The 22,261-nt window shown below is 32.5% G+C and overlaps 2 protein-coding genes across 2 annotated transcripts; one reads left to right on the top strand and one right to left on the bottom strand.

Annotated features, from left to right (window-relative positions):
• Window positions 1-877: 877 nt before the first annotated feature.
• Window positions 878-15,679, bottom strand: LOC124531691 (NF-kappa-B inhibitor cactus-like). The gene is made up of 5 exons (XM_047106189.1): window positions 15,122-15,679; window positions 12,848-13,173; window positions 5,361-5,449; window positions 3,792-3,992; window positions 878-3,053 (listed from the first exon to the last, which is right to left on the bottom strand). Exons 1-5 carry the CDS (start codon window positions 15,454-15,456, stop codon window positions 2,976-2,978), a joined length of 1,029 nt encoding a protein of 342 aa, XP_046962145.1. The 5' UTR covers window positions 15,457-15,679; the 3' UTR covers window positions 878-2,975.
• A 449-nt stretch (window positions 15,680-16,128) lies between these two features.
• Window positions 16,129-17,190, top strand: LOC124531867 (DNA replication complex GINS protein PSF1-like). Its single transcript, XM_047106426.1, has 3 exons — window positions 16,129-16,325; window positions 16,446-16,510; window positions 16,681-17,190. Exons 1-3 carry the CDS (start codon window positions 16,254-16,256, stop codon window positions 17,129-17,131), a joined length of 588 nt encoding a protein of 195 aa, XP_046962382.1. The 5' UTR covers window positions 16,129-16,253; the 3' UTR covers window positions 17,132-17,190.
• The last annotated feature ends 5,071 nt before the right edge of the window (window positions 17,191-22,261 follow it).

The following is a 22,261-nucleotide window of genomic DNA, read 5'->3' as shown; positions in this document are numbered from 1 at the left end:
TCTAGGTCTAAGAAAGCCCTGATTGTTTCACAATATGCTCTATTGGCAAAGTTATAATATCATGGGCAGGCTGGCAGAACCTAGGATGATTAAACTTCAAAATCTTGAGCGCACCTGTGTATTGTATTGTAGCTTACGCTTTTATATAAATAATATATCCATTGTGAAGATATCTAATCCATAAGATTATCCGCCACAGTCGAATTAAGGGAACAATGTTCCTAACAAAATTTGATGACTTTATGAAACGGATTTGGTACTCGTTTTAAAATTTTATAATTCATAGAATTGTTCCCCAGATAATAAGAATATTATAATATAGAAATATTGAGAATTATTTTTGTAAATACTTGTTAAAATGAGGTTGGATTAAAAACGTATAGTACAAATTTCGCCCAGTAAATTATTATTACATAGATATAAAGAAAACTAATTCAAACGTTCACCTTTAGTGAATGAACGTATGGCAGTTGTTTTAATTCGACTGATATTTTTTTTTCGGGCAACATTAAATGAATTATTTATAATGTTTATTTTTTTATGCAAAATTATAAAGTAAATAACAATGCTTTGATAGATGGGCCTAGCGAACCTATTCAGCATTTGTTAATTGCGGTTCAAAGTCTGTATATTGGGTACTTGGAAATTATTATTTTAAATGTATATCGAAAAATGATACTCCTCTAAAATATATTTTAAGGTTTTTAAGAACATTTTCTTCATGCGTAGGCTTTCAATTAGTTTTCGATTGTTTAACTTATGTTATTTTTAAAGAAATGCTAATAGTAACTTTGAAACCGTCAATTTGTGGAGTAAAAATATTGTGGCGGCTTGTACGCCGCTGGTTGTCATAATGGGGATGAAATCAAAAAGCATATGATATATTATTTTATATATTGTAACTGAAAACGATATATATGTTACAAATAATAATAGAGAAACTTAGCTGTACTACGTGAATATAATTCGTGTACAACGAACTTATATATAGAAATAATAAAAATAAATTAAAAGTGAATATTTGCGTCAAAAGGTTGGCGTACACCATCACACTATGAAATAGAATGTTATATATTTATATTAAATCTTTGATATCATCAGGCGGTTCTGTTCCAATCTGATTATATTTATCAACACATAAATTAAATATATAAAATCATATCTTAATCTAAATCATAAACTTCAAAAGTTTATTTATTTATTGTAAAATAAAAAAAAAGGATTAAATGCCGTTCGTATCGATAATTTGACTCAATGAGTATTTGTTTCAAGTCGAGAAATAAAATATCTGTATTATTCAAACATGTTATAATTTAATAAAATACAACGACTAGCAGAACATACGTTCAAATATTTTTACAATTAACGAACTAGAGGCCTACTTGAGTTGGATCGTGCGATCGTGTACGCCGACCGGCGCTTCACCGACGAGAAATTCGGCGGTCGAGTTGTATAACTGCACACTAAACACTAAACTTATACAATAACCAGCTGATTCTTAACAAACATTTGTCTACTGTAACCTAATCGCGTTAAACGTTTTCGTAGTTGAAAACTCTGCGGCGCGACGATAAAAACGGCCTTAACCGCTGTTTTCTCACGAAAGTTAGGGCAAGACCGTACAATATATATCGTTTATAACTGGCCTAATTTACAATGCCTTCCTCGAATTTTATTATCAAGAGTATAAAATAAATAAAATACATATAACACACATATTTAATAGAACATAGTATTTCTAGTAACACAATATAAATATTCAATATTTAGGAAGACATTTTGAATTGTTACATATGCTCCATTTCATTACAGACTATACATTAAAAAAAAAAACTTACAAAAAGTGAAAGGAAAAATTATTCAGCCAAATATATAATAAATTAAAAATTGTCATAATGTGTTCTAGTTTCACTTTTTTTTTTAAATTTATAACATGTTGTAACGAAATGGAATCCTGGATATGTAACATTACAATAACTAAGCACTTAAAGGCTTAGTCGTGTCACTTTCGACCCACTTCAATATCAAATACATGACAAACAACAAATTGAGTCCTTAACTACGACAAACATAGTTTAGAGAAGAGTAACTTAGTAATTTAGTTACAACATTCAATATTCGAAGTAATTTAGAACATTACATTTCATACATCAATCAAAGATATGATATAATTAGTTGCTTAGATTAAGGCGCCATTTTTTTTAAACAATTATATACGGCAAGTATACCCACTATACAGGCATATATGAATATAAAATAGATTAAAAAACATTTCAACACAATTACTTTTTTTTAATTCGCTTTTAGCATAAGAAATATTTTTTAATCCTACTTTAAATATATATTTTTTAAATGATATAATAATAAAATACAAAACAAATGAAGAATAAAAAAATGGTTAAATATAACAGTAACAGTTCCAAATAATAGCTTAATGATATACTAAAGCACTTCTCTTGTTAATTGCATATTATTATATAATATGTACTTAAACGATGATTAAATGGAAATTATTAATATATCATTGAATCATGAGGAATTTGCCGGTAATATATAATTAATTCAACATGCTCTGTATATAGGTAAAGTATATAATAACAAGGCGTGTCATTGAATCTCTATTTTTTTTTATTATTTACATTTATCGTATATAATATGAAGTGGGTTTCAAGATTCTAATACAGTTTTACATTTGAATAACATATACGCTGTAATAGAGCTTATAATTCCTCGCTATATAATAATATGATAATATATACGATACAATTATTTTAACTTTGCCGCTCTGAAGCAGCGGTAAGTGGGTTCTCAGTAATCGCTATTAATTTTGTCACAGATATTTACGAAATTACCTGAAGTGCCCAAATACCATACTTCAGAGCGGCAAAGATAAAATATTCGTTTTGAACGATGTATGCAAGGTCAGGTCAATATTCTCTGTTGTAAGTGACACCGCTGTTGTACGACGCGTCTTATCAGGCGACGTTGATGGGGTTGGCGTTCTGTCGCAGTTTCTCGAACAGACTGTCGCTGTCGCTGTCACTGTCATACATCTGAAAGAGAAAGAAAGCTTGAGTAAATTTCATCTTTTTAATTTGTAATACAGACTACGAGCTCAATAAGGTTACGGTTGTAATATTTCCGGTAAATAATATACTACACTAGCTGTACCCACGACGTTATACGCGTTTGAATTTAACAAAAAAGAATATTAGTATAGCCTAAGTTTCTCCTTATTATATCAGTGAGAGTTTCGTCAAAATCGGTCCAGCCGTTCCAGAGATTAGCCGGAACAAACAGGCAGACAGAAAAATTGTAAAAAAATATTATTTTGGTATGTGTACCGTGTATACATACATATGCATTGAGTCAAAAAGGGCTATTTTAATATTACAAACATACACTCCAATTTTATTATATGTGTAGATGAGCTGTACATTTACTCAATCTTCGTTGACAATAACTGTTTGTCTGTCTGGCATAAATATATAATATAAATATGAGACAACATCACATACATTACTCTGATCCCAATGTAAGTAGCTGAAGCACTTGTGTTATGGAAATCAGAAGTAACGACGGTACCACGAACACCCAGACCCAAGACAACATAGAAAACTAATGGTAATCTACATCGACTCGGCCGGGAATCGAACCCGGGACCTCAGAGTGGCGTACCCATGAAAACCGGTGTACACACCACTCGACCATGGAGGTCGTCAAATCAAATCGGCAAATCGTCATGAAATATATGAAACACGATCGTAATCTGGTTGGTAACGAGTACTCACATCGTCGTCGCTGTCGTCTTCGTCGTCGTCGGGCGCGAAGAGCGCGCAGACGCGTGCGGAGCGCGCGAGGCGGCGCGGCGTGCGGCCCGCGTAGTCGCGCGCGTCCGCCGCGCCGCCGCAGCGCTGCAGCAGGAACTTCGCGAGGGAAACGTCCCCGCGACGCGCCGCCACGTGCAGTGGCGTCCAACCCGCCAGACCTTCCTATGGTAGAAGACACTCATGAGCTACTTCATATAGTACCAACTAACTATATCGCTCATACAGAACGACATCGTCACAATTGCAAAAATATCTAAAATTACTTTTTCATTGCAAACGATCTCATTTCGTACATACGTTCTAGTTTAATATTGTCAGAATTATTGTTTCAATAGTTTTTGATAGATGTCTTTTGATAGATGGGCAAATCGGCCACCTGATGGTAAGTAGTTCGCACCGTCAATGACGCCGCAAGAAACAGTACCCAAACTCAAACTCAAATTCCTTCATTCAACATAGAAGCATTACCCTTATTGATTGATGGTCAAAGTAAACATTACCACTGCTTCGGAAAAAGGAAACTGACCTGAGAAGAACCGGCGAAAGAAACTTAGCGGGTCTTCTTTTTTGTTAAATTAATTTGATACATTCCTTACATAAACTAAAGTGTTATATCCCTTGTGCCTGTTACACTGACTCACCATTCAAACCGGAACTCAATAGTACTACGTACTACTGTCCGGAGAATATCTGATATCTACAGTCAAGTAGATAGAATTGATAAAAAATATTATCATTAATATTGCGCATATACTAATTATCATAGTATCGATCATTACTAGACATAAAATGTCTCGCATATAAATATATGAGCACCGATAAGGTTAACCGTTTAAAAACTATGTGTGGGCGTTTCTTTAGGGAAAATGTGGGGTTTTTCAATGAAGCACTCTGACCTCCGTAAAACCCTGGGGTTATGCAGGCAGACTTTGGCAGCGGGCGCAAGGTTGATCCAACTTTATGCGTGTTGGAGGCGGAAAAAAACCCAACACTTATCGCGTTATCAAGAGATTAGTCGACGGACTGATTAGCGGATTTCCCCCAGGTACCTTTGTGACTCAAGCGTTACGGACCCGTTACAAAGAGAAAGGTCTTAGAGATACATGGGTAATATATTGAAAGTATATTGTTTGAGCTGAGATGGCCCAGTGGTTAGAACGCGTGCATCTTAACCGATGATTGCGGTTACAAACCCAGGCAAGCACCACTATATATATGTGCTTAATTTATGTTTATAATTCATCTCGCGCTCGACGGTGAAAGAAAACATCGTGAGGAAACCTGCATTTGTCTAATTTCACCGAAATTCTGCCACATATGTATTCCACCAACCCGCATTGGAACAGCGTGGTGGAATATGTTCCAAACCCTCTCCTTAATGGAAGAGGAGGCCTTATGCCAGCAGTAGGAAATTTACAGGCTGTTACTTTACTTTTATATTGTTTGAATCGTCACAGAGTACAGTATCTGTATCTATCGTATCATTAAAATATTTTGCAAAGTTTATTAAGAATTGCAAATAGAACTCACCCTGGCGTTAATGTCGGCTCCAAAATAGACCAGTACTTGGAGCGACTCGATGTGTCCCGCTGTGGCTGCGAGGTGCACACACGTCTGACCTAAAACAACAAATATTATACATTATACAAAACGTTCAAACGCACATCATTTACTAATCACTACAAGAATTTGCTTGCAGGGTTTTCAAAGCTACGCTAAGCTTAGGGTACTATTGCTGGAAAATTGTATCGAGTCCTAATTTGAAGGACAAGTGAGCTTTTTTCGAAATTCTCGTAGAGCCTGTGTCTATGGACCAAGGACACCACTTGCAATCAACTGGCTCATGTACTTGTCTGGCATCCTGACATAAAAAAACCCTTTTTTTTTTCAACAAATAAGATACAAATCTTCTAATATGTTTACTAGTGGTAACTTTAATTATATTCATGTTGAAAACATCGATTAAGGAAAATAGAAAGACATATTATATTCTATGAATATTAAGTAGTAGTTACTAGGTATTTTCGATGTTAATAGTTTAAATTTTTTTTAGAAAAACCTAAGTAAAAAATGCAACACTAAACGTAATTTCACGAAAGTCATTCATTACACTGAATTATATATATAATAATCCGACTAAATAATAAAAAAATGTTACAAACAGGATTCGTATAAAAATATAAGATGCCTATTTTTAAATCGTAGGGTTATAATTAATATACTAATAGTTATTTCCTCCCTACAAAGTTGAAACATCCAAACAATACCTAACTAGCTCCAAATTCCGATTACCTAGACCCAATAATTACTGGGCGTTGATAATTATTCATTCGGACAAATTATTCTTTAAGTAAAGATTAATAAAATGATGTAATAGAAATAAGCGAATTCTAGGTATTTGATAAATAAAATGCAAGATTATGATCAAAGATCAGCAAGATCCGGTTCAGAATGATTATTCAGACAAAACTGTAAAGAATATTCTTCATCACCGGTGTATCCAGAATCAATAGATGAAGTTGGAAATACTCCAAAACTATTTCGACCGCGTCGAAAATAAATCGCTGAAATCCAGGCTTTTTTTAAGTTTACAAATTGTATGAGCATTTACAAATTCCATTTTATTTTAAGATTAAATATAATAATAGTACCGTCGAAATAACGACAAGGCTAACTATGCTAACTTTTCATACTGACTAGTAACTAAAAAATCTGTATTTAATTAGGCACGTACGTCATTTTTAAAAATGGAACAGTAAATTTCTTTTTTTAAAATTCATATTCAGAAATATAAGAATAGCGATATAGATAATTATTATTGTCATTATTACATAAAGGAATTTAAATTTAAACAAAACTTTAATGGGTATAAATTAATTACAAATTAATTTACTCGCATTTGAATAACGTCCTCAAGGATTCATATCGGTCGAAACATACGACATAGCGACATAGCAAACTAGTTATATCCAATTATGAACTCCATTGACACGTGTAAATATGTACATACGTATATATATATATATATATATATATATATATATATCTAGAAACGCCGACATCACATAAACACGAGCATGATAGATTATGTCATATGAGAATATCACGTAGCGTTTATTAAAAACGAATTATTGTTTCAGAAACGATATTATCTGCTATTGGTGTATAAAAAAATTCCACTATTGATTACATCATATTAATCCAAGGTGGATGTGTGGTTAGGATAGATATGAGTGAGCGTTTAGTCACTTGTACTAGAGTAACGTAGTAAAAACAATACGCATGACACGAGGCTGTAAATATGTTTATATTATGCTATGAATTGCGATTATTTAAATTTTAAAACGCAACGTGTAGGTGCGGTGCGCGCGCGCCGCTCGCCGGACGGTGGCGGGGCGCGGCGAGGCGCGGCGGGGGACGGTGGGGTTTTCCCATTAATGTGACGACTGACGACCGACGCGCCAGCGAACTGCCCTCGCCATATAAGGCAGACGACATATATTTCGTTTCCGTACTCGTAAATGTTAAACGTGGCTGCTTTCATACAAAATAATACGAACAGAAAACATTCTTTAAATACCAATCTATATACATACGTTTATTTACTACATGGCGAACGATGGAAGGACATATTATAAAACAATACAAGCAACCTTCACCACGGCACGATCCGCGACAAATGACGAAATTTTCACTATAGATACGAGTCAAGTACATGAAAAACCAGGTCAAACTGTGGAAAACCCCGACTTAAATTAAAAAAACAAATGATACTGATAACGTTAACATAGTTGAATACGTACGTGACATTCAGCCGAGGCAAATATATGCTTTAGTAACAATCTTTACATAAGCTGATACGATTTATTCAAGTCATTTATCGAGGAATAAATCACTAGTTTAAGGAATAGAGGAATCCCTAAATAACAAAAGACTAGCGACCGTCTCCAGCTTCGCACGGGTGTACATACGTCTCTTTTCGTTTAGCCTATGTAACTCGTGGATAATACAGCTTTCGAATGGTACAATTTTTTTTCAAATCGGTCTTGTACTTTTTGAGCCTATTCATTACAAAACAAACAAAAAAGTTTTCCTCTTTATAATATTAAGTATAGATATATTTGCATGGAATAAATAGGTTTTTCAATTCGATGCGTAACAGCGTATCGAAACTACTATTTCGAAATAGGTCGATCAGCTATTTCTGGTGCAATTCTGTTCTAATTATAATAGCTTCCCCTGACCGAATTTCCGTTACGACGGACTTACGAGCGCGTGCGCAAAATCGATATCCTTACCCCTATCATCTGATAAACCTTGATTCGACTTAACATAAATTAGGCGCATCATTTAATAGATTGGAATTTAATGGTTAGAATGCGTGCATCTTAACCGATGATTGCAGGTTCAAACCCAGACAAACACCACTGGATTATGCGCTTAATTTGTGTTTATAATTCATCCCGTGCTCGACGGCAAAGGAAAACACCATGCATGTGTCTAATTTCATCAAAAATCTGCCACATGTGTATTCCACTAATTTCCATTGGAACAGCGTGGTGGAATATGTAAAACGGAGAGGAGGCCTAAGCCCGGCAGTGAGAAATTCACAGTCTGGTTATGTTTATGTTTTATGTATTTTAAAGGTTCAATAATTACACTGAAAAATATACACGTGTAAAGAAGCTTATTTTGTAAAGATTTACATACATATATTGTAGAATAAAATGAGTCGATTTCAAACAAACGTCAACACTATAATTCATTACGACACGGTACTTGTGTAATTTATCATATACTTTGGAAATACCAAGAAAATATAAATAGCGTAATCTATATATAATAAAGTCGACATCAAATATAATATACAAATCAGACTGTGAATAAATGAACTGTTAATGATTTATATATTCGATCACACTTAAAACATAAGAGGACAACAACAACAACAGCCTGTAAATTCCCACTGCTGGGCTAAAGGCCTCCTCTCCCTTTGAGGAGAAGGTTTGAAACATATTCCAGCACGCTGTTCCAATCCGGGTTGGTGGAATACACATGTGAAACAATTTCTATGAAATTTGGCACATGCAGGTTTCCTCACGATGTTTTTCTTCACCGCTGAGCACGATATGAATTACAAAGTCAAATTAAGCACATGACTCAGCGGTGCTTGCCTGAGTTTGAACCCGCAATCATCGGTTAAGATGCACGCGTTCTATCCACTGGGCCATCTCGACTCGACATAAGAGGACAATTGACGGTAATCACAGAAAAGAGATAGATGACGCACAAAAAGCGTCGATAAGATTGTAACCTAGTAACGATGAGGAAAAGAATTCGAAACACTTAAAAGATAACGGCCTATGTTCGGGTACTGTTCATATATCTAGGGATCGAATGTGTCCACACGTCGGTACGCGGTAACTAAAGAGGTTTCATTCCAACAGCAGACTGTTTCAAACATAAAAAAATAATAACCAAGTAACTAAGACTGATAAAATATTTATTATAGATAACAATAGTACATTGAGGTGGAGTAAAAGTAAGAGGATGCAGTTTATATAATCGCACGATAACAGTTAAGCCCGTTTGGGATTTCCGTAGTTGTATTTTTATAATTGTATGTATACTTTCACGTGGGAATAACCCGAAAGAATCATCATTACAGTTGATATTGTCCTAATACCATTACGGAATGGCGTTGCGCTTCGTCGACTTCTGCGGTTTTCCTGAGACGACGTCAATTATTTCACATAGGTTTCCCTTAAAGTTTCTAAGTAAAACGATAAAATAAAAAATAAAAACATAATTTATTACATTTAGTGTGTAACGTATAGCTCTAGATATCCACCTATGTTTATCTGACGAAGTAGGTATTATTGTTACAAAATTTCATACTGAATAAATTTTAAGTAAATAATATTAACAAACGAAGATGAATCGGTTGAACGTACCAGATGTAGATAGAATGGCAAAGAATCGACCGTGGGTTTTTTTGCATTCATGTAACCACCTTTCAATTAGCGCGCTCGCTGAGATCGGGTAGCCCAAACGTTTCGTTTCACGAATAGGCACACGCTTTCACTGCTAGCCGGTTCGTTCTGTTACGCCAGCGCCTGACTTTGGGAATACCCACGGGTCGTCGTGACCGCGGACCGCGGGCCAACCTACCGTATTTATACAGTTCGGTATCTTCAACGTGTGTGGGTTATTCCAAAATCTTTAGATTGTTATTACTTCGCAAACTAACAGGTTTTGATATAATCATCAATTTTTATATTCTTAACTCCGATCATAAGAAATAACCGCCAAGGAAATATGTAGACAATTCAAAACTTGGATGTAAAATAATCATGACATATAAACTTCGCTTCAAAGACGACGCTACACGAACGGGTAAAACCAAATGCAAATGAAGAATACAAAGCTGAAAGTGTTGAGGCGAGAATAAGACATTGTATAACGCCGGAAAAACCGTACGTAAGTTTATTATTTCGACCGGCAGAAATGTTTTGTTTATTGAAATTTACGAAATCGGGAAAATCCAAACGTACACTAGATATTACTTTGTCTGACTTTGATTTCATGTGGATTATTTCAGAATCGAAGATAACGAATAATGAAAACAATTCCATGTATGTTTTTTCCGCAAACACTAACTGAATTGGTTGGTATATTCGTATAAACCGCGACTCAAAACCAGATAGAGTTCTGAGTAATGATGCGTTAATTCGTAAGTTTAGGAATTGAATTTATACGAATACTTTTTGTACTATATAGTTATTTTCCTGTGCTGTGGGAATTTGATGGCACAGAGCACAATTGAGACCTTGAAAACCCAAGCCGGCGACTGAACGCGTAAACAACGTCTGTGTATATAAACTGGTTTCTATTACAATTCAAGATCCTAGTGAAACCGATTTTTTTATAATGATGACGTGTTCTCGCGTGCTGTGTCCTGATGGACAATTCTTCATAGGACAATGCCATCCGGTGAAGGTAAACAGCCTCTGATATCCGCAAACCACTTCTATATCCGTTATGCAATTACGATTAACATTCTACTGGACTATCCATGATCTAATTGATAACGCGGAAAGAATGACTTAAGTTTTATTTATCAATTAATTGATAAATAACCTTAATCTTGATCTTGCCCTCCATTTACGGACTTGTTCAGCGTGATATGTTCACTCACATTAAAAATGTCCAATGGATCAGCTACTTCCAAAACGCTTCGCAATTCGTGAACCTCTACGCTATAATAATCAATCAATCAATCAATCAATCGCTTATCAGAGATTAAAAAAATATATTAAAACATCTAAAATTAATAAAAATATCAATGAATTGTTCACAAAAGATATTTTTTCTCATAACGCTGTATCAATTCATTTATCGCATTGTATTGGAGGCCTTTGATGTTTCGTATCAAGAGGTCAAGATAAATGAAGATCTTATGATATCATTATATTTTTTTGTGATTGATATTCCAGTGCTACATAATTAAATAAATAGTTTAGGCCACGCTTATATTAAAAAGTTCAACTTCGAGAATATTTATATTCAAATCTGTTGTTAAAAAACATGTTTAAATATTATAAATTAAGCAAATAATACCGTCTCATTTTTGTATCGACTTTTATGTCAAGAGATATAAATAGAAGCAAAACAAATCGATAAAGTATTTTCCATTACACAAACGAGAGATAACATTACTTATATTTGGAATATATTAAAGATTACTAATCCATACTAACCCGTTCTATCCTTGATATCTAAAAGAGCAGCTTACAAAGGCAAATACCTATATCGAAATACCAAAGACAAGTTAATTGATGATAAATGTGAAATACAAATCGGCGCACTTTGAGAGCTAACCTTAAAACCGATTTTTAAGTACGCCGTGGCAGCAAAAGACATGATGCTCTTTTCGCTGTCGCCGTCTACTTGTGTGTGGGCACATTTTTATTTTAAAGAGAATGATGGAAAAACCGATTATTGGGTATTTACTTGTGAATCACAAGCTGGTACTTTATGGTACATAGAAAACAATTAAGGGAATTGCAGCGCTGTGGGATTTCCGTATTGCGAATGAAATGAATGACAAAACAACAAAAAAAAATACACGTTTACAATTTCAATTGAATAAATAACTATATTCAATTGAATTTGAAATAATTAAACTTTATAATATTAATTTTTTTTTTCAAACAGGTCAAATGCAAACATTGTTTACAGTGTACACACGCAGATGTCGCGTGAATACAACTGTGTGTATTATTCTTTAATTAATATTTAGATACCAGATTAATAAGGAGGTCCGAGAGCATTGTAAAAAAGCTATATATTTATGAGAAATGTCTAACTAAATGAAGCTGCAGACGGAGCTCGTTTATTAATATTCCAGTTGTAATTATTATCTGTGACCCCAACGACCACTGTTATTATCTGTACGATGACGTCATTCGAATAACGTAGTTCGTTACAATTACAAACGGATGCCATTACACTACTTAAGCTACTAGAATGATAATTTATCGAAAGATTTATTTTCGGCGCTTCGGAAATATTTCCAAAGTTAACACAATAACAGCAAACTCCTTATATTATTAAGTAATACTTAATAATATTTCCATGTGTATTATTTCCAAGTAATTAAAAGTTCAAGTATCTCTGCGAATTCGTAAAAGTACGCAAATGTTATCTAGCCGACAGTTTGAGGTTAATATTCGCTTTTAGAACATTATCTCAGAAAACGTTCGAAGTAAAATGTTAAGAGTATGTGTGCCAAAGGTTAGAAAAACGAGGGAATAGACGATAACGCGAATACTTGAGAGAAGATAACGTCTTGCGTCTAAGTTTAACGATCATTTCGAGGCTGTTGAGATATAAAAAAGGAATTGTAAACAATCATAAAAATATAATTAATACCAAATGTCTTTACGAGCCAGCTGATCACCTAAACAAGTTCATAGGAAAAGTTAGTTAGTGTTAAGTATACAATGGATAAATACCTTTGTAATTTTTCTGATTCAATATCGTCGAAAGCTTCCTAGGTGGGTGTTCTGGTACCGCCGACAGTAGCGCTTTCAAGCACTCTAGTCTCTTTCCAGCGACAGCTTTGTGAATGGGTGTCTCTCCGCTGACGTCTCTCATGGCCAAGGAGGCTCCGGCCCTGACTAACATTCTGGTGACGACGGCGTGACCGCTCATAACTGCGAGGTGAAGAGGCGTGTGGCCGTAGTCGTTGGGCACGTCCAGCCATGCCTTGTCTGGACACACTCTTATTAGTGTACCGACTGACTTTTCGCAACCATGAACCGCAGCAATGTGGAGTTGCCTAGAAGATAGTGGATTTTGTTAAAAAATAATACACAATTAATATAAGGAATCTAATCTTTACAAATGTAAAGTTAAATGCGTAAATTCGCGCGTGATCGATTCCGATAAATTATAAAAAAAATTCGATATATGTACAGGACATATTTACTATTGTGATAAATATTACATACCACAATACTTCTGAGTGTTTCTCACAATAAATACAAAAATCAAAACATGTGATTAAGCAAAAAATATTTGTTCCCACAGTTTTTTTTATCAGCTTCGTATTAAGAACATCTCAAACAACAACTCATCTACATCATAATATATTATATACAATATTAATTTAAGACTTAACATCAGAGAATAGCGACCAATTAATTTTGTTAGGTAAAAAAAATAATTGAAATCAATTACAAAGTCTGTTAAATGTATTAATCAAAACAAGATACTGCAGTTGTCAACGTGATAAAGAAAACAGTGAGAGCAACAAAGCGGGTTTTCCAATCTATTGAACCTTGCAAAATGGTGAATGCATTTTGTAAAATGTAACTATTTTACAATGAACATTAGCTTTGTAGCGAATAAACTTTTTATTTTGTATGTTGTTACAAAAAAGTATGCTCAATGGGTTGGAATTAGTATGTTATACACATGTGTTGAAGTTAAATAAAAGCTTGTTAAAACAGGAAAAGTTACTGTAGTTGAAATCTCAGTCCTATTCATATGTGAATAAGGTTCAAAATTGTATGGTTAAATATATTGATTGAAATGAACTAGCTGTAGATGAACTGTATACAGATAATATTAAATAAACAGACCATTACAAATACAGCCAAAAAATTAATAAAAAAAAAAATTATTATAATTATACTAATTAATATTTATTTAAATTATATTAAGCATTTGTTTCCTATTATTAAAAAAATACTATTCTGGTTACCAATAAAATATGGTAATATTTAAATTTAAAATGATTACAACACACTTATGTAAACATATATATAGTGTGACCTCAAACATTTGTACAGAGTTGAAACATTAAATAAAAACTAACCACAAAAACTCTTGTAGGTAGTTTGTTATAAAAAAAATATGTATTGTAATTACATAATATTAAATTTATAGGATAAAATAATGCACTGATCATTGACACGAGTGTAGGATATATAAAATTATATATTATTTAAATTCAAACAGGAAGCTGTAGCATCATGTTAAATTGGTAGTTGAGATAAGGAAGTCAGAATGTTAATTTTCATTTAACTGTGAATTATATATACAATAATTATAAATTTTATTTGCATAGAAATGATTATTATTAACATATTAAATTTACATAGTTATAGTATGAAATATTAATCTTTTTTGTAATAAATAACAACTAAAGTACCCACAAGGAGCAATGAAACAACTGTATTTTGTTAAAACACATAGGAAGATCCATTCGGAGACCGTAGTTTAACAATATTTTTAGTTCTGATAAGTAGAATCTCTAAGATAATTCATGACACTGGAAGGGATCATGATAATCAAATATAAGAAATGCCAATATTCATTTAATAATATGACAATAATAATAATATTTTTTCGAGTTTATTTATATTAACTCGAAAAATTAGTATATTCGAATATTACAACAAAATTTAAATAAATCTAATATTTGGTGTTATACTCAATACTCAAGAGTCAAAGGCTTGGTGGTCAACATGTTAATACAATCAGAGACTTAATATATTGTAAGTTGTAGTATGTTTAGTTGTTTCTTAATCATTTAAACATTTGCCTTTTAATGCATCCTAGCTTTATTTAAATTAGGAAACAAATACTCAAGATAAATATTGTATATTCATATGTATGAATGTATTAGTAATGGACAATATAACATACTTTTCTTACATAATGTAACATATTATTGAAAGCCATTTAGATTTGTTTTAAAGAAAGACAATAAGTTGACTTACGTATCACCGTCGTCATCCTGCTGGAATAATATGGCGAGTGGTGGGATATCCTGGGTTCTTTCGCTTTCGATAACTATTAAGGGGCCCTGGGTATTGGTCGGAAGATCACTGAGTTTAACATTTGACAGACACTCTGACAAACACAAGTCCACACCACTGTCGAGCTCTGTACAATCACTTATCACTTTTTTCTCATTTTCACTATCTAACCGATCTTCTCTTGTATCCAAATCATCCGAGGACAACAGCTGTTCACTCAACGGTCCAGATAAAAATCCAGAGTCCGTATTCTCGTCCTCGAAAATTTTTGTTTCGCAAACCTTTTTGGCACTCATTTTGATTATCACACTTTAGAATTAAATTATATTATACCTATAACGTATATTTCAATAAAAATTATTAAATTTATACTTCGTAATGACACAATAACATGTTTTGAAATATTATGTTTATGCTCTTAAAGAAGCAACCGTATCGCTGCAAGTACGCGTGCGCAATGAGCATGAGGACAAGATGCCATCACAAAATGGAAAATGAAAATGGAATGGGGAATGAATGAGCTCAATGTGATTATGTAGTAACGTCACAGCAACTTTGAACTTTATCAACGTCAACAACTGCGTAGAAGGGAATTTCACAACAATCGGATATTCGGCTAGCAAAATATATAAAACTTATCGTTTTAATTTATTTAGCAATGTGTTTTGAAAATCAGCATCGATGCTCATAATAATGAAAAGTGTTTTAATAAGGACTAACCTTAGGTTCCAATTATTATTTATACATGGATATAAATATTGAGAGGAACCAATAAGAAACTCAAAAGTTCCTCTTTTTCATCAATCATATACATATATGTACTAATCTATAATACGTATGAAAATTTTAAATATTCATTGCATTTAATAGAAAGGATTATATAAAATTACGAAGCTGCATGCTATAATATTTTTGCCTTTTTTATAGTACAGTTTAAAAGAAAAAACAAATACGGTGACAATACATTGACATTTGAAATATGATTTTGAAAGTAAACAATCACATTGAAAGTTTGTTTTAGTTTGAATTTATTTTCAAATTTTAGTTAGGTTTTCTGTTTATAAGTTACTACTGACTTTATTTTTCTTTTGTGATGTTTGGAGAGAAAGTAATAGAACTGTTAAAAGAAGCGGAGAGAAACCGCGAGACAATTGATTTATATAATGTAAATATCTTGATATCTTTCTAAGATCTTTGGAATACTGCTAAAAATCATGTAGTGATTATAAATTTTGTGATAATATATGATATAAATTTATTATAATAAGATTTTCTTTCATTCTAGGATGAAAAAATACGTCAAATCATACAAGAAATGCATGTTCTCTTTAAAATGAATATGAGTGATGCGTAAGTTTTTAGTTTTTTATAATGTAATAGTAAATTATCAATTTGTCATTTTTAATTATAAGTTAAGATTCATTTCTTTAACCAAGTGGTTAGAAGGCATGAATGAATTTTTAAAATTGAATAAATTTTTTTTGGTTATGTACAATGTTTATTGATCATTAATGTTTTAGCAATGCAACGACTGAAAATAAATCACTATGGACAACCGTTCAAGTCCGTCATTCAGCTTTAGAGAGGAACAAAAGATGTCTTTTAGCCTATCTCTACAATAGAATGATAAAAATTAAGACTTTGCGATGGGAGTTTGGTTCTGTCTTGCCACCAGATGTGCGAGAGCTTCTATCAGATAGTGAATATGAGTGGTTCTCAAAATATTCAACAAATCTGGCTACATATATGCGATCACTGGGAGAAGACATAGGCTACAGTGGTATAGATCTCACAGAAAACCTAAGGCCACCGAAATCTCTATATATTGAGGTACTATGTGTCACAGATTACGGGAAGCTTGAATTGGAAGATGGTGATGTAATTATGCTCAAGAAAAACAGTAGACATTTCTTACCAACATCTGAATGCCAGACTCTTATAAGACAGGGTGTTTTAAAACAAATAATCTGATATTATTGTTGTTGTTTTATAATCTGTAATGGCTGGGCATATAATGTTAAATAAAATTAATGTCATTAATTTTGTAATTAAATGAAAATGACAATTTTACTTGTGATATTTGTATTTATTGTTAAAGTAAAATTGATACTAAATTTATTGTCTTTTTTATTTATTGCCATTATTTTTAAGGTCAATGATTTTATATAATGTTTCCTTATAAATTGAACTGAAACATTTATGTAAACATTATGTGACAGAAGATTAATTTTGAATAATTCTGGGAAATTTTGAATAGTGAAAATTTGTCTGCAATATTTGAAATTACTTCATACTTTATTGCACACCACAAACAAAAAAAAGTAACACAAAATTACTTACAATACATTAAAATTTTACATACAAAAACATAAAATAAAATATTAAAGAAAAAATGTAAATTAAAAGTGTTGTACAACAGGCGGACTTTTGGCTAATTAGCCATCTCTTCCAACAACCCAAACTTTAATTGATTTAACAGAATTTAACATGAAGTCATTAGATTTACCTTCACAGTTTTCATACAACTAATTACAGTTTTAACAAAACACTTGTTTTTGAATTAATAACAACTAATTTGAAATATTTGAGCATATATATATATATTACCAGCGTCCCACTCGTCCTCGCCCTCATGCATCCTAAAACTAAATAAACTGCAGAATGTTTTTGTATACCATATTCACAGCTTATTTGTCTGAATTTATGAGTATAATATAATAATAAATAATTTAATTATAATTTAATTAAATATTGTTAAGTATAATTTAATTAAATGTTTGAATTTTAAATCTGTAATCACATGCTGTAAGGACATATTGATCTATATTAAATTCACAATGTATTTAATCACCTTGTCTATTAAAATACCAAATCAAAATCAGTTGCGTAATTTTAAAGATCTAAGCATATGCAGACAGGATAGACAGACAGACAGCGGCAAGGGATTTTATTTACTATGTAGTGATTGAAGGGTTTAGCGTGGGTAGCACCTCAATATTTATTCCACAGTAAATCAGAAATATTTTGTATAGACTGAATAGCAAGATCCCTATCCTATATCATTATTAAATCTATCTATGTGTGGTTGGAACCTTAAAGTTATCACGTACAAAATATAATGTCAATATTCTTATAATAATACCACGTCAAAGTTGACGATTAATAATTCAAATTTGTAAATTGATCTCCTGACCTTCAATTAAAATTGAAGAATTTTATTTGGTATGGTATTAGGGTACGTATACCTTCTTCTTCTAAACTTTATGATGAATCTTGTTATGATTTAATTTACTATATGTGCCATTAATAAATTCGTATTTATTTTGATAAAAATGTAACAAATTATGACGTTTGAAAAAAATGGTTAAAAGTTCAAATATATCTAAGGAAAATCATATTGCGTTTCGTGTACATTAATGACTAAAAATATACCGAAAAATGTATACGGACTAAAATAAAATACTAAAAAGCTTAAAATAATGATGCAACGGGATGCACTGCTCAATCGGGTATTGATGAAGGTTCGTTAATATAATCAAAACAGATAACCGAAAAAAAAAAAAATATTTTTCTTGCTAATCTTTGCCGTTTTAATATTTGATAACTTTTTAAATTTCTTATAATTACTACTTATATTTTAATTATTGTTTATTTATATTATGAGCTACTTTAATTATTAATTGCTTTTATAAAGTACATACCTACTTTCATATAAATCAACTGTAATTTAATTTTCAACCTATGTAAGCCTGCATAAAATGCCTTTATTCAAAAATTTGTGAATAATTATGGTGATTTTTTATCTCGTTTACAATTAGGTAAATTCCGTATCTCACATTTCCCCGCATGACACGGGATTGGGCAGCTAACAATATTAGGTCTAAAATTCTCAACAAGACGCGTGAAATAATTCCAACACAATTTAGCTGTTAGATAGTCTTTTGTTTTAATCACCAAATTATTTCCAACCCGTCATGAAAGCATTAAGTTAAAACGTTATCGAAATGCTATGTGCGTCAATGTTCGAAGGATAAAAACAATGATTTATTTTTACTATTAGGAACTTATCTTGTTTTTCAAATTTATGAATGTGAACCTTTGATTTTTTCCTTGTCTAATAAATCAAGAATCATCTCAATCGTATCCAGTATAAAGTTATACGTGATAGAATCGATTAACAGCAAAAAGTTCGGTGGTTGGACAATCAATCATTCGATATCTTCCTATCTTTAGGGTTGTTTTTTTGTCTTTGGTTACTACTCGTTTTCAAATACTAATAATAATAATTTTCATATACGCGTTGAGTTATATTCGTACCTATAATAAAGATTTTACTAATACGAAATTTATTTAAATATAAAAGGAAAACTTGTGAATGAAAATAACAAACAAATAAAGCAGTAGGTATGAGTAATTCTTGTAGAACCCATTAAACAAGTTAAGTTTCATGTTTCCAAACTCATACGATGAAACAATTACTGAAGAAAATTGTTCTATAATAGGGAATCAAAAATATATCCTGAGAACGAATTGGAGACTTGGCGTGCTATAATAACAAAGGAAAATAAATTGAATTATTTAAAAACGTTATATAATAAATGGTAACACTAAAGGGTGAATTCTACTAAGTTATATCTGTAATGATAAGTTCCTGATTCTATTCGGCTTAAACTTGGACTATTCCTTACAAAAATAAGCCCCAGCTTCATCGTAACTGAGGATAAACTCTATTTTTTTATATCGGCTATGATACAATCTCAATATTATACCGATCTAACTTCAACCGAACCGCAAAGGGATCGTTGTTTTATTAGAAGGTTGAAAGGTTGACATATTATTAGTAGAATTACCGCCCTGACCGTTAAACTTCATAGAAAATTATATAATGCTTTTAAAATTAACTTTTCGTAACGAAATATGAATCCAAAACAAGTTATTATTTATCGATGCTTACCTCGTAATAAATAACGAATTGTCTTTTAAGATATATTTTCATGATATGTGGCTATTCCCAAACTTTATTTAGTTTAAGGAGTTGGCATTCACTACTCGGTCCATAAATAATTAAAGTTTATGTGACGTTAACGTGTCTCGCTAATATATCGAGGGCCGAAATGTGCACCGTAGTTTTTGCAAGAACAGATATTGCAAGTATTACTCTAAATTTATTTCTTCAATTTAATTTGTGAAAGTGAAAATTTTATATGGTCCCTAGCAAGATTGGCCATCAGGATAGTTAGTGCCAGCGGTCCAATAGTAACCATTAAATAAATCGCCAATGCACTAACAACTTTAGAAACTAAAATGTTACGAGTATGCCCTTTTTGTCTGTAGTTACACTTACCTTTTAAATCAGAACACAACACAAGTATTGTTGTTTGGCGAAAGAATATATGAAAAGCAGGTCGTATTTACCCAGACTTGAACAAAGTCATATTATCAAGTAAATTATTGGGTACTTCAGCCGTATTAATAAAGAGAAACTAAAAGGATAGTCGAGAAAATAAAACAAAGTAAGCTTAAAGGAAGCTACTCACAAACAATTCAATTTTCATCACTCGCTTTGCAAATTTCATGAATGTTTTATGTTTGTTACTTCTTTATTACTACCGAAGTTATAACTACACTAACCTTTGCTAGGGACGTTTTTCACATTTTCAGGGAGTATTTAAATAAAATTCTTTACATCGAATTATTATGTTTCCCTAGCTGTTTCACTGAACCGATACGGCTTGGGAACCTTCAAGAAAATAGCGTCCTTCAAATGCTTGGTGTAACAGATGTCCATATATAAAAATGTACAGTAGGTATCTATAGCCGAGGAATAACTTGCTCTATTTTTAAGGAAGAAGTAGCTATAGTTTCGCCAACACGCTTCTCCAATGACTTCGGTTTGAATTTTAAGAAAAACTTGGGAGGTTTTTTTACTATAGCCAACTTAACAACAAAATGTGAAACTCAAAATAACTTGAAATATTTGAACCAGATCCAGATATTCAGTCTTCGGGTAAGGCTATATCAAGTCAATATTAATATAAAGAAATCTTCTTAAACATTTTAGAAACTAAAACCTTTTGGAAGTAGATACATTACCGTTAATCTCAGCCTACCGTAGATCGCGCAGTTGTTACAATATAAACTCGTGAGAAATAAACTTAACGCTGGTAAAATTGTGCAGTTTATCCGCACACCTGCGCCTGGGATATTAGCTTGTTCTCCTCATAGGATATAACTATAAGGCGCTCATATTGGATCGTAGTAAAACGGGTTACAAGTACAGTTAGAGTAAGAAAACCTTCGTCAGTTTTCAAATTAATTCCTTTATCAAATCTTAAACTCTTCTTACCTTTTGTATCTAAACATCAAATTATTGCGACGCAATAGGTAATTCTCCATCGGTAAAGCGGATATCGCTCATACTGAGCACCCGAAAATAGACCTTAAAGTGACGAACCTTTTCTTACCCCGACTGTACGTACGTTGTTCGTTATGACATTCAGTCTCTGACATCAGATCGATATCACTTTGAAATACTCACAGCGCCACTCTTCCTACGGATACAGTTGAGGGTATCATTATATAGTATAAAAAAAGTCGCATACCACTATTTGTCTCCATGTATGCTTAGATCTATAAATTTACGCAACGGATTTCGATGCGATTTTTTTTAAAAGATATAGTGATTCGAGAGAAAGGTTTTCGTATATAATACATTGACAATATGTTTTTTTTTCTTTTATGGAATAGGTTGGCGGACGAGCATATGAGCCACCTCGTGGTCACCATCGCCCATAGACAATAACGCTGTAAGAAATATTAATTATTCCTTACATCGTCAATGCGTCACCAACCTTGGGAACTAAGATGCTGTGTCCCTTGTGCCTGTAGTTACACTGGCTCACTCTCCCTTCAAAGCGGAACACAACAATACTGCGTACTGTTGTTCAGAGGTAGAATATATGACGAGTGGGTGGTATTTACACAGGCGGGCTTGCACAAAGCCCTACCACCAAGTAAATATAGTAAAATATCACAGATAGTTTAAGAAATTTCTAATGTGATGTCGCAAATAAACAAATTTCGTAGTAGGTATATTTAGTG

The sequence above is a fragment of the Vanessa cardui genome, chromosome 8, assembly GCF_905220365.1.
Source record: "Vanessa cardui chromosome 8, ilVanCard2.1, whole genome shotgun sequence".
NCBI lineage: Eukaryota > Metazoa > Arthropoda > Insecta > Lepidoptera > Nymphalidae > Vanessa > Vanessa cardui.
Note: the sequence above shows the minus strand (reverse complement) of the source record. Positions and strands in the feature narration are given on the sequence as shown.

Excerpts from the sequence above, each read along its gene's own strand:
- LOC124531691 (XM_047106189.1), bottom strand. The coding sequence starts at position 15,456 with ATGAGTGCCAAAAAGGTTTGCGAAACAAAAATTTTCGAGGACGAGAAT. Across the intron at positions 13,174-15,121 it reads CAGGATGACGACGGTGATAC|GCAACTCCACATTGCTGCGG; the intron begins GTAAGTCAACTT and ends ACTATCTTCTAG. Across the intron at positions 5,450-12,847 it reads GAATCAGAAAAATTACAAAG|GTCAGACGTGTGTGCACCTC; the intron begins GTATTTATCCAT and ends TTGTTGTTTTAG.
- LOC124531867 (XM_047106426.1), top strand. The coding sequence starts at position 16,254 with ATGTTTGGAGAGAAAGTAATAGAACTGTTAAAAGAAGCGGAGAGAAAC. Across the intron at positions 16,326-16,445 it reads AGACAATTGATTTATATAAT|GATGAAAAAATACGTCAAAT; the intron begins GTAAATATCTTG and ends CTTTCATTCTAG. Across the intron at positions 16,511-16,680 it reads AAAATGAATATGAGTGATGC|CAATGCAACGACTGAAAATA; the intron begins GTAAGTTTTTAG and ends TTAATGTTTTAG.